At 36.3% G+C, this 13,298-nt stretch overlaps 1 protein-coding gene across 1 annotated transcript; it reads left to right on the top strand.

Annotated features, from left to right (window-relative positions):
* Nucleotides 1-683: 683 nt before the first annotated feature.
* On the top strand, nt 684-4,874 carry Spink13 (serine peptidase inhibitor, Kazal type 13 (putative); the record flags this gene model as incomplete). The annotated part of the gene is given in 5 exon segments (NM_001172841.1): nt 684-749; nt 1,167-1,255; nt 2,346-2,383; nt 3,450-3,565; nt 4,523-4,874. Coding segments are annotated over 4 exon segments (267 nt in total). The 5' UTR covers nt 684-749; nt 1,167-1,188.
* Between the last annotated feature and the right edge of the window lie 8,424 nt (nt 4,875-13,298).

Raw genomic sequence — 13,298 nt, 5'->3', positions numbered from 1 at the left:
CTTATGGAGATTAAGGTTCACAGAGAGGCAAGAAATGGGATCCTGTATGATAGAAGAGGAGTGGGATTTTTTAACTGGGGCAATTCCATGATTACAGAGGCTGAGATGTCACAGTCCTTTGCTGGTGAAGACCCCAGGATCTTGGCTGTAGCTTTGTGTGGGTCTCTGGAACCCAGAAGCAGGCAGTGTGATTCCATTCCAAGACCAGAAGCAAAGGGACCAGGATGCTGGTGTCAGTCCTGTGTCTGACAGCCGGGTGCCTGGTGTTCTCACTTGGCCCCAGGATAGGATGATGCTCCCACATCATTTTTCAAAAGTACTGACAAAATAAAAATTTATTGAATTAAAGTTTCTACATCCTTTTTCCTTGATCAACTCTCTTGTGCCTTTTGAACTCACTTGCTTGAAAAGAATTTGTAAGTCCTCTCTATCTTAGATCTGTAACAAAATGTATTATTTTACTTCTTCCCTGAACTTCTGGGTTCATGAGAACAAATTATCCACACAGCTCCTGATGACTGATACACTGAAAAGTATTTGATCGGCATCCCTTCACTGTCTTCAGTGAGGTCGTAGAATACCACTGTGCCTTATCTATGTCAGGCCATCTGTCTTCTCTTCTCTACCTCCCCACTCTCAAATCAATAAAAGAAACTTCTCAGCTGGATGTATGCTCCTGAGCAGACACACAGAATAACAGACATAGTCCCCGAGAGGCTGCTGATTCTCCGCCGTCTTCTGTGTTTCAGGTAGGTGAGGTTAGGACTCTACGGAGATATCCTGGAGTCTAGCTATAAAGTGTTGCTATAAAGACTTCTCCAGATCCTTTCTTCCTGAAATAACTGTTTCTGTTTTTTGATTAAACAAAAGAAAAGAACAGATTTCGTTGAGAATGTTCAGTCAAATGCACCCAAGCTCCTTGTGGGCCGTTCCAAGCACTGAGACAGTAGAAAACTTTTTCTTAAATGTGCAAAGAGGATTTGTCCTGGAGTTTCTCTGGAGTCTCCAGAAAGTGTCCTCTTCATATGCTATGTTGATTCTGAAAGTTGGAGGAAGAATCAAGAGAAGAGTTCATCATAATTAGAGTTGGTGGGCAGTGGGGGGATGTAGTTTGTTTACCTATAAGAAACTTCCATTTGGTTATGTCTTATAACCATTTCCGAAAGTTTCTTCTACAGGCTTGATAAAATGCCATTCCTCAGATCATGGATCAAAGTTATTGCCATCCTTGCCTTGGCATTTTTTCTTTCCTCTGGTAAGTTCTGTAGTCTCTGGGAAGCATAAGATGCATGAAATAACCCTTGTGGTCCAAGAAAGGTTGGGCTTGTGTCCTTGGGTTTAGACTGCTTTAACTGGTGAGATGAATCAGGCATGTTACAAATGGCTTTTTAAAATATGTAATGAATTGTTCTTTCTCATTTCCTAACTTAGAAAAGGGGAAGTAAAGCGATGAATTAGAACATCTAGTAGAAGCTGGGCATACTGGTGTGAACCTGTAGTCTCAGTTCTGTGGAAGCCTGAGAGCAGGGAATCCCTTAAACTTAGGGATCCAAGGCTTAACTAGGCAACATAATGAGATATTGTCTCTTAAGAAAAAAAAAAAGAAATATATATATATATATATATATATATATATATATATATAGAGAGAGAGAGAGAGAGAGAGAGAGAGCGAGAGAGAGAGAGTTTTGTTCATCTTTGTCTAAAGGTATTTATCTTGTGGAAGTCAGAGTCCACGGGTGTGAAATGCAGAGTATAGGGGTGACCATGCCTTTCAGTGAGTGTTCCTTCAAAAATTCATTTGCCATTTGCCAGCTGAGTCCTCACTGTCAAGGCCTTGTGTAAGGAGAAAACTGCTTTATCTTTGCTCTGACAAGTCATCTTTCTTAAGCTCAAGGTGGCTCGACAATTTGAGAATAAAACAGTGGTGAGCTATTGTATTGAAGCAAGATATTACAGCTTGATTAATTATTTAAATGCTGATGAATTTCTTGATATTATGCAATTTTATGTAAGGTATATTAAGTAACTATGCAAGGCAGTTCTCTCTGTCTCATGTATTAAATAAAATGGTATGATGTCATCATAGAAAAGCTTTGGAAATTACAAAGTACATACAATTGTTTTCAAAAGTGACCTTAATTGGGGAATTAAAAATTCTTCTAGATTTGAAGTCAGTCTATAAGTATATTTTCTTAGCATATCTATAGAACTCACCTCCTTAGTTTCAAGGAGGCAGTTTGAAATAGGTTGCTGACACTAAAAAATGTATGTTCTGTACCACAAATATGAATTTGTCACTTCTATTCTAATTTTTAAATTTTTCTGTCATGTTCTGGCTACAGAAGCTGCTTTTGCACCATCAAAAGTGGATTCTGATAGGGTAAGTTATCATGGATGATTTAGTGGAGTTTAAAAAGGTAAAATGCTAGCTATTTTATTGTGAATCTTAACAAATTTCACAGAACAAAATTTACACTGTACTGATCTTTAGAAACATAAGGACCAGCTCAGTGGCACAGTATATGCCTTGTGAGGTTGTGTGTTTGGTTTCTGGTACCAAAACAAAACAAACAGAATCTGAAAGAATTTTTTTAAAAAGCAGAACAAAAAGAAAACTAAACCAATGGACAAAATTTTAAAAATAGTCTTTCTGGTTATTTGGTATTTTACAGAAGGTAAAAATACACCAATCAAATCTTCCATTAAAAAGCATAAATATTATCATATGCAATCAATTAATGTTTCTAAAGGGTATCTGATATAGAATCATTTACCCTATGAAAACAAAATGAGAAAATCTGTGCCCCAATTATATATTTAAGGATGGATTAAATTTTCAAATATTCAGAATATGCAATATTGTATAGGTATGAAGAAAATAAAATATAATTCTAAATAACAGTAAATGTTATAAAGAAGTTGAAAAAGCAAATTTAGCAGAATATATATACATGTATTATTCTGTTAAATACCCATGTTGCCAACATATATATATATATGTATACGTATACATATATGTATGTATGTATATTTTACATGTGAGTTTACACACATATATAATATCTGAATATATATATATATATATATACTGAAATTATTGAGAAAGACAGGAGAATTAAAAATATAAAATTAAAATTTCATTATTTCTTGTAGTATATGGCAGAGATTTGACCTGAGTATGAAGAGAAATTGTGACAGAATAGACCAGTTATAAAAATACACTCAAGAATTTGTATAGCTTTTTAAAAAGTCAAACAGATTTCAAACATTTTCAACAGTATGTCATGTTGAATTGAGTTGTACTTACTTCAGTGTTTATCTTTATACATTTATACTGGGTATATTTGTTCCACTTATATGTATGCCATTTTTATGAAGAATAAGAATATTTTATTTAAAAAGTTGTGTATCTGATAAACTCTATGTTGCTACTCTATGTTTTTCAGCCAAACTGTAGTAGATATGTGCAACACCTATATATGTGCACCAAAGAACTGGATCCAGTCTGTGGAACTGATGGCCACACTTACGGCAACAGATGTATTTTCTGCAGTAAACAGTTGTAAGAACACACATTAAATATTGAGCCCTTTAAAATAATGATAGTACTGTCAAACATGATACCCAACCTGTCTTCTGACAACCCAGACATAATGTAGATTGAATGTACTATCTTTATAAAATTGCAAGAACACTTGGGTATCTTTCTTTAAAATTCTTATTTACAAACGCAACTTTGTGCTCGACCCTTTGGAATATCTCTACTATATAATCTCTGAATTAAAAATCAATTAATTTAACCTAACTTAGTTGTTAAGAATAACTTGTGGAAGCAGGTGGTCATTGTAATTCCAAGGTCCAGATGCCAAATGATAATCTCAGTGTGATGGAACACCACACTACACGGAGCATAATTGAGCAAGTCACCTCATTATAGACCTCCAAAATCTAGCACGGTATGTCTACTGACACTGTGGAAGGTGCTCTAGTGGCCCAGTTTGTCACCCAAAGTTGGTAATAATAGCCCAGTCTCCGAACTCTTTTCAGTTCAGGAAAGTTAGGGACACTTTTCCCAGCGCCTTTACTCTGAAGGAGTTTACAAATGTCCATCAAGCCTTTTTACCTCCCTCAACACTGACTTTCACAAAGTGGGGCGTCCCATAAAATTTTTGTACATTTAATCTCAAATTCCAGAAGGAGAACCATTAAGACAATGTCTGGTCCTCTTTTAGAGCAGGTTCTACAACTGGGTCATAACTGATAGATCCCACGACTCAGGACATAGTACAGAGGGAAAGCATATGTAGGAAGGATCCAGTAATCCCAGATGGCAGCAAAAGAAACTTCTGCAAGACCAGGAACTAGGGAGGCCAGCTGCTTACAGAAGTGGAGCAGAGATTGTACAAGCCAGGCCCATGCACGTGTCCTCTTCATTAATAAGTATTTTATGCAATGTAAGGAATTTAACATGTTCTTTAAATAATTTGTGTTTTTCCTTCTCTATCTTCTTTATTTACAGAGAAAGTAAAGGAAAATTTACATTTTCTCACTATGGTAGGTGCTGAATTTTGCAGAGATATGTATTCTGGTGGCTTTTATTGTAATTATGTCTCTCTGTGGATCCTACAATCAACTGGAATTTTCTTATTGGGAGCCTTAAACTATGAGACAGCCAGGGAAGCTTTTTATGGAATAGAAGATGGAGTATATGATGTTGAAAGGTCTTTTCCCTGAAAGCATATGGCTGAAGGATGTTTATTCTCTATGTTGAATTTTAAAATGATATTATTATTGATTGTGTATTTGATAATAAAAAACCTAGTATCATTGATAATCATAAATATTTCACCCAATAAAATGTTAAATAATCTTTTTCATTATTGCAATCCATATTTAATTTGCCAGTGGGTTGAGGCAACATTTTTGGAGCTTGCACTTGCAGAAATATTTTCAAAGATGAATAAAAATATGTTACATCATTACTATATTTAGCAAAAGGCACATAGCTAAGATCTTTATTTTCAGGCATACAAAAATGTAGGGATGTATCTGGGAACTTGAAGTTTAAAAAGGACCCCAATGATAATCACATAAAATTTAGAATCATAACTGATAGGCAATGTGGATTTAAATTCTAAAACACAGTACATGTCTAAAATCACATGATTCCAGAGTCTATTCAAAGACATTGTAAGATCTAAAGCTTGGGAAAAACAAATTATATCTCATTTTTGTCTCAAATCACTCAAGAGAGGGCAGTTCTTCCTTGACTGACCTACGTTATCCATCTGATGGTTAAATTTGATGCTTCTCCATTTCATGCAATTTCTCAACTAATGTTAATCAGGCTTTATGTATTGGCCAAACTTGTATTCCTGCCTTGACCTTAAGGATAGAATTGTAGATTAACTACAGGAAGGTAAATACTGTTCTGCAACATATACACTGTCAGGTCTGCTTTCATTTTCAATAAAAATAGCCGCATTTAAAAGAGTGATCTGAGGTGGCTCTGTAGTGCAGTGGATAGCAAATTGGACTTCTAAAAGAGTGACTTGCACGGAAGCTATATATTCATTTATATTGTATTAATTTGTAGTGAAAGTGTTCATTACGATGTTTAAATGTTACTATTAAAGTGATATTTAAAAAATATTCAACAAGTTTTCATTTGTTATTATAGAGTATGTGTATCAAAACTTCATTCAGCGAATGCTAGTATGTTCACAATCTGTTCTTCTATTTTAATCTATTGTTTTTTAAATCTTTCTATCATAATTATGTATGAATAATGCAAGGATAAATTCAGTAAGAGAAAGCAGATGTCCTTTATACGTGTGCAGTGTGCTCGTACAAGTTGGTATACATCAGTAAATGGGAACTCTAACTTTTTGCTGTTTTCACACAAGCTCTGTGAATCTTCTTCCTGCCTTAAGCACATTTATATAATTCAATTCTACAAAATCTTGTTAGATACTTCATCAGAATAAAATTAAGACTCTGGAAAAGGGACAGTTCTAAAAGTGGATATTTGGTCAGAAAAATACTTTTATTAAATTTAAAATTTGGCATTTTATGCTCCACATATATGTATAAACACATATTACTTTGTCTTTCTATGCATGGCTTTATTTAAGTTAGCATAATGTCCTATGGTTTATCTCCATTGCCACAAATTACAGAATATACTCCTTTGTAGGATATTGTACCGCATGACATACACATATTTGAAATATATATGTATTTTTATGCATTTAATTATTGTATATAATTATGTATATATTCCAAATTGTTTCTATATATTCATCCATCTGTGTACACTTAGATTGATTCCATATCTTATCTACCACATGTAGGAAATCAATGAACACTGGAATGCAGATATTTTTTGACATTAATGGTTTTATTTCCTTTGGATATATGCCTAGAAAAGGCATTGCTGCATAATACACTAGCTGTATTTTTAATTTTTGAGAAATCTATGTACTATTTTTATAGTTTAAATGTCCACATCCAAGATGTCCCTTTCACTCACATCCCTCATTAGTTTTTCTTTACTGTAGTAGCCATTCTCATGCCTTGAGATGAATTTTTATTTGTGATATTACTGGCATTTCTGTAATGATGAGTGACGCTTAAAATGTTTTGCATACTTGGTCATTGTGACTTCTGCACAGAAAAGTCTAGCAAGTCCTTTGCCATTTTTTTGAGTTGTTTGCATTTTTGCTTTTATAGCTGTTTTGTTCATCTGAAACTTGTTTCTTAAAAGATGGTCTTGCTCAGTGTAGTAACTTGAATTGTGTTCTGGTTAATATTTGGATACTCCTCCAAAACTTCAAGGGTTCATGTACTGGGCTTTTGAAGGTGTGATTGAATCAGAAGATGGCATGGCTACGTGTCGTGGTAGGAAGTAGTTCTGCTCAGAGGAGGTGAGTCACTGAAGATGTGACCAGGTAGGGCATATCTCTACCTCCCCAGTTTGTCCTCTTGCAGTATACTTCATGACTACTTTCAAATGAGGAGTTTTCATCTAGCTACCCTTTCACCTTGTGGTTCCTTTGAGTCAGACAAACATAGATTGAATCTTCTAAAATATGGACCAAAATAAACCTGTCATCCTTTAAAACGCAAGTGTCAGATATTTTTGTTCCATGGATGAGGAAAGTGACTAAGACATTTGCAGTCTTTTCTTTCGATACTTTGAATGTGTCATCCCATTCTCTACTGGTTTTTGATTTCTACTGAAGAATACATTAAAAAAATGGAGATATGTATGGGACAAAAGGCTTTACAACAATAAGGCTAGCCTTTATTTTAGCTTTCCCTCAAATGCCGTGAGCATTAAATTTGCATGGGACATTGCTATACTCATAGTGTTTCCTAAACCATAGCATTATTGACTAAGAAGGCAGGTTAGAGTATGGCTAGAAATTTAGCCACAGTACACAATTTGGATGCAGATTATTCTAACACTTACCCAATACTTAAGACAAAACTGTGAAATAAAAGTTACTTTTACTCATAATTAAAATTAGGAAGTTGAGGATTAGCAAGTCTGAATATGATGTCAAGTTTACTCTGTAGTAGAGGGGATGTGAAGTCTGGGCTTTCAACTGTAAAACCTCCAGAAATCAAACTCTGGAAATGATTAGTTAAATAATTTCAATGAGTCACTTCCAGGTTAAATTCTGCAGGATCTCCCACTAAACTAGAGAGTACAGGTCAAGTTATCTACAATATAAGGCACTGTTCATGAGGTTTCAATTTCTCTCCTTAGCTGTCCTTGTCCCCTGTTCCTACTGTTCCCATCCTGTCTCCAGTCCTCTAATGTAGTTGTCCTGTTTGAATACCCAGTTGCTCAGGTGTCTGTCCAAACAACCATTCGCTGTCTTGGTGGTAGAACTGGACATCAATAGTAATTCTCTGGCTGATGTCTCTCTCTTGTTGTGAATTTGTACTGCAGGTTTATCGATATTCTCAGTGGGGAAACTAGTTAAAGGGAATACAAAATCTCTGTGCATTAGTACTTAAAATGTATGTAAATGTACATTTAACTCAAAATTAAAAGGATAATAAAAATTAAACCTCCAATTGAAGGTAATTTTTTTTTTGGTTTTGTCCTTTTATTTTTTTATTTTTTTGGATACAAGTTGTCACTATGCAGTTCCAGCTGGCCTTGTCCTCACTCTGAAGCCCAGGCTGATCCTGAACTTGCAGCAATCTTCCTGCCTCCACCTCTCAAGTGCTGGGATTGCAGGCATTCATTACCATGCCTAAAAGTAGTATTCTGGTCTTCTAGAATTTTTAAGGAGTTAGGCATATGTATAGTATAATTCTCTAAACTCGTTCTTCTACCTCTCTGTTTTGTTCTTTTGTTCTTTCCAGTTCAGGAGCTTTGAAAGTTTTTCCCTTTCTTCACCTTGGATCTTTATGTACTCATTGTTATTGTGCTCTTTCCTGATGCTTTTGAAACGTGGCATCAAACTGTATTCCAGATCTCTTGCTGAGAGACAATCTGTTGACATTGTTCTTAAGAGGTACTTAGGCCTCCACTGGAGTGTGGGAGGGAGAATACTTGTACATGTTATCTACCCTATGCTATTCTTACCTTAGGAAGTTTCCCATTTACAGATCAATAAAGGAGTCCATTCAGTTGAATGGAACCTGCTGAGCAGGAAGAGGAAAACAAAATAGGCACAGTACCAGAGCTGTTGGGCTCTTTCTACTGACTTCTTCACCTCAGGTAGGTGAGGTAAGACCTCTGTAGAGGTGTCCTGGCTTAGCATTGTTATCAGGACTTCTCTAGACATTTCCTTGCTGGAATAATTCAGTTTTGGGGGAAAAAGCTGAGGTTGCCAGTGAAAGTTTCTTCATATGCAGCCAGGCTCCATGTGGGTTGTGCCAAGCATTGAGACAATAGAAAGCTCCTTAATGTACAAAGAGGACTTGTCTTGGATTCCTCTCAAGCCTCCAGAAGGACTCCTGCTCACATGCTATGCTGATTCTGAGGACTGGGGGAGAACTGAGGAAATAGTTCACCATTGTAGGGATCTGTTGACAACTGGAGATTGAACACATGTGTGGGGCTAAAACAAGGCCAGCCCAGAAAAAAACAGAGAGACCAAAACAAGCTATGTAAACAAGTTGGTCCAGCACCAGGAAGGAAACAAATGGGTTGCTAGGCAGAGGGGCTGAAATTGACGTCATCTTTCCAAGTATATAAATAAAGGTGCTACAGTGGTTGAGCAGTTCCTTTCCTCACATCAGGAGGACAAGGGCTCCACCTGACCCCAGCTTTGTCTTTTCTTTGTTTTTCTCATTCTTTCACTGGTCCTTAACCCCAAGAACCTCAGGAGCCCCAATGGGTCATGGCACACCATAATTAGATGAGGGAGGAAAGAAGCTTCTCTACCTATAAGAAACTTCTATTTGGCTATGCCTTATAAACATTCCTAAAGGATTTTTGCACAAGCTTACAGATGCATCTCTGCACATTGTGGATTGAATTTATTTCCATAACTGCCTTGGCATTTTTTTTCTTTATTCTGGTGAGTAAATTTTGTAATCTTGGGAGAAGCAGAGATGCAGGAAATAACTGCTGGAGTCCAGGAAAGGAGAGTTTGTTTTACTGGGCTTGGAAATGTTTAACTGGTGAGATGGATCAAATGTCTTTTAAAAATTGAACCAGTGGATTTCCCTCTTATTATTATGTTAGAAAAGGGGGTTAGAATGGTGAATTAGAATGGGCACTAGAAATTGGATACACGGATGTGGCTGTAAACTACTGATATAGGGGCATGAAATTCCCAACCTACTATGTGTGTGGTACAAATTTGTGTCCTCTAAAATCAAAGAATGAATTTTAGGAACAATGGAGGGTAAGAGTACAGTGTATTTATTGAGAGAAAGAAAGCTTCTGTCTGAGAGAGATAGAAGGGGTCCCTAGCGGGTTGCCAAAGATTGTCTTCTCTAGGGACTTTTTATAGAGTAAAACTGCACAGTGAGGCAGGTCTAAGGCTGGGAAAATGAGAACTCACAAGGCAGCAAGAAGTGAAACAGAACTATGGTCAATCAGTAGGATTAACTGCTCAGGTAAAACTGATTAAACTGGGGACAAATGGGGAAACGAGCCACAAAGCAAGTGGGTGTGCATACAGAACAGTTACTCTTCCTGTAAGGGGTTGGGACAGTGATTCCCAGCTTCCTCAGGGTGATAGAGATGTTTAGAATATCAGTCTTTAGAACATGAGTGTGTATTTTTTTGATGTTTTGTCTTGAGGCCTGGCCCACAGTGGGAGATGTCTGTCTCCCCCACAGTTGCAAAGTATCTGGCCTTCTGCACTGGTTCCTTTGAGGGCCCAGCCCTGTTTGACTGCCTATAATATTTCTATATAACTTAGTTGCCTGTAACAGTACCAGCTATAAGTCAGCTAAATAATGAGACTCTGTTTCTTAAGATAATAATAGTAATAGTAGTAACAATGATAATAGTAACCATAATAGAATAGTCAGTAGGCATTAGAGTTCTATTTATCTTTGACTAGAGACATTTCACTGCCTTCGCATACCTCATTTTGAAGATCAAATTTTATGGTTATTAAATGCAATGTGTGGGGAGCAGTGATGTCTGCCAGAGATGGTAATCTTTGACATTTCATTTGATTTTTGCCAACCATGAATTTTTCTATGTCAAAGCCTTATGTAAGGAGAGAATTCACCCATCCATCCCCTGACTGGTTATCTTTTGTAATTTACAGGGCTATTTATCATTTTATGAATATAGTAGCAATGAGACTAAAGATATTAAAGCTTGTGCAGGCAAATGCAGTAACTACTTAAGATGTTATTTTCTCTGCCTCATATATCTAAATAAAAAAGTGTGGGTTTATCAAAGAAAGGATGATGAATACACAGTACTTAAAATGAGTTTTAAATATATTATCGACTTGAAGTGTCATAAAACATTTGCAAGACTGCAGTCAGCCCATGAACACATTGTCTTAGCACTTCCATAAAGCTTTCTCCTTATATGAAAGCTCATGAGCAAGCAATCTCAGTAGGTATCTGCTACTAAGACACGTGTGTCCCAGCATATACATGCTTTTATTCCTTTTCTTATTTTTAATTTTTCTTTTGGGTGGAGACTGCAGAAACTGCTCTTTTTGTCTGAGCCAAAGAAGGTTATACCAGTAATCAGTAAGCTGATACTGATCAATTTGGAAGCTTAAAAAGACAAACTTTCAGGTTACCTATATTGTAAATTTTAAAATCAGATTTCCCCAAACAAAATGTGTGATAGAATGATCTTTAAAAAAATTTACAACCAACCTGTGCCCTCAGTCCTGGGAACAGGGCAGCCAGAGGTGAGAGTGTCTGCACACCATGCTGAGCCCCAGGAGTTTAGGATAATAGCTCTTGTGCATCAAGGAACTTCCCAGCTTTTGCCATGCTTGAAATTGCTCCGCAGGTCTTGGGCCTGCCTGCACCAACTTCCCATGCTGGGCCAACTCTGCAGGTCTTAGGCCTGCCTGTGCCATACCCAGTGACCCTCTTTCAATCTGGGGAACTGGGTAGCCAGAGTCCCAGGAGCTGAGGGCATAGATGAGGAATTCCAACAGGCCTAGGGGAAGCCTTGGAACAACACTTGAAACACGGAAATATAGGAAAATGAAAAAACGAAAGACAAAAGTACAATCTCAAACCTCCAGCACATCTCAAGAAACCCTAGGAGCTATGCACATAGAAGAAAATATAAGGCATACAACTGAAATAGCTGAAATAATAGCAACTGAAATAAAAAAGCAACTCTGGGGAGCTTTAAAGGAATTCAAATTAGAAATAATCTCCCAGCTAAAAGAAGAAATAATAAAAATAATGAAAGAGATGCTAAACACATCTAAAGAAAGCACAGTTAAAAAATTAGAGGAACAAAACAAAAAGATAGAATCCCTGTATGAACAATATAAGAAGCAAATAGAATACATGAAGCTGATTCAAAGAGATATACAGGAAATCAAAATTCCATTGAAAGTTGTCAAAGCTGTCTCCACGAAAGTGAAGATAGAATTTCAGACCTTGAAGGCAAAATTGCAGCTAGTGAATGGGAAAGGAAAGATCTTTTAAAAAGAACAAGGAATCAGGAAATAACAATTCAACAGCTACAAGATGATACAAAGAAAATCAACTTAAGATCGACAGAGATTAATGAAGAAGAAGGGGATGACATAAAGGATGTCAAGATGATATTTAGAGAAGTAATGGCTGAAAATTTCCCAAACATGAGAATGGAAACTGACATCAGGATCAGTGAAGCATATAGAACTCCAAATAGCTACAACCAAAATAAAACTATACCAGATGTATAATAATCACCATCCCAGAAATGAAACATAAGAATAGAATTATTAAAAGCTGTCAGAGAGAAAAGACAGATCACCTATAAATAAAAACCTATCCAAATTACAGCAGACTTCTCAGCACAAACAATAAAGTCAAGAGGACAATGGAGTGAAGTATTCCAGATCCTAAAGGAAAATGATTTGCAACCTAGACTGATATACCCTGAAAAACTGTCCTTCAAAATGGATGGAGAAATAAGATACTTCCATGACAAAGAACAGCTGAAGGACTTCATGATAATCAAGCCAACCCTGCAAAGAATACTGAAAGACACTTTAAATACACTTAGGAAAAAAACACTAAACAAAGCAGACGATTAAACAGAATGGAAAGATAAAGATGCAACAGCAGAAAGATAACATGTCAACAATAAACCAATATGTAATAGTTAAATCATTAATGTAAATGGTCTCCATTCAACAATTAAAAGAAACAGACTAGCAGAAAGGATCTAGAAACAACATGCAACCATATGCTGTTTACAAGAAAAACATCTAACCCAAAAGGAAACTCACAGAGTGAAAGTCAAAGGGTGGAAAACAATACTTCATGTAACAGGAACTCAAAATAAGCAGGGGTAGCTATTCTGTTTGCAGACAATGTGAACTTCATTACAAGAATGATCCAAAGAGATAAAGAAGGTCATTACATACTAGTTAGGGGAAAACTTCAAGAGGAAGAGATAACAATCTTACATATATATGCACCAAATTCCAGAGCACCCAGTTATACAAAGCAAGTATTAATAGATATGAAAAATCAAGTTAGCAATAACACAATTACAACAGGAGACCTTAACACACAATTGACACCAAGGGACAGATCAACCAGACAGAAAATTAGCAAGGAAATGACAGAACTCAATCACAGCAGTGAACAAATGCACTTGATAGACATAT

Source organism: Cavia porcellus, unplaced genomic scaffold (genome assembly GCF_034190915.1).
Source record: "Cavia porcellus strain 051 isolate PalLab524CR breed Dunkin Hartley unplaced genomic scaffold, mCavPor4.1 scaffold_21, whole genome shotgun sequence".
Lineage (NCBI taxonomy): Eukaryota > Metazoa > Chordata > Mammalia > Rodentia > Caviidae > Cavia > Cavia porcellus.
This window is presented reverse-complemented; position numbering and strand designations above follow the sequence as displayed.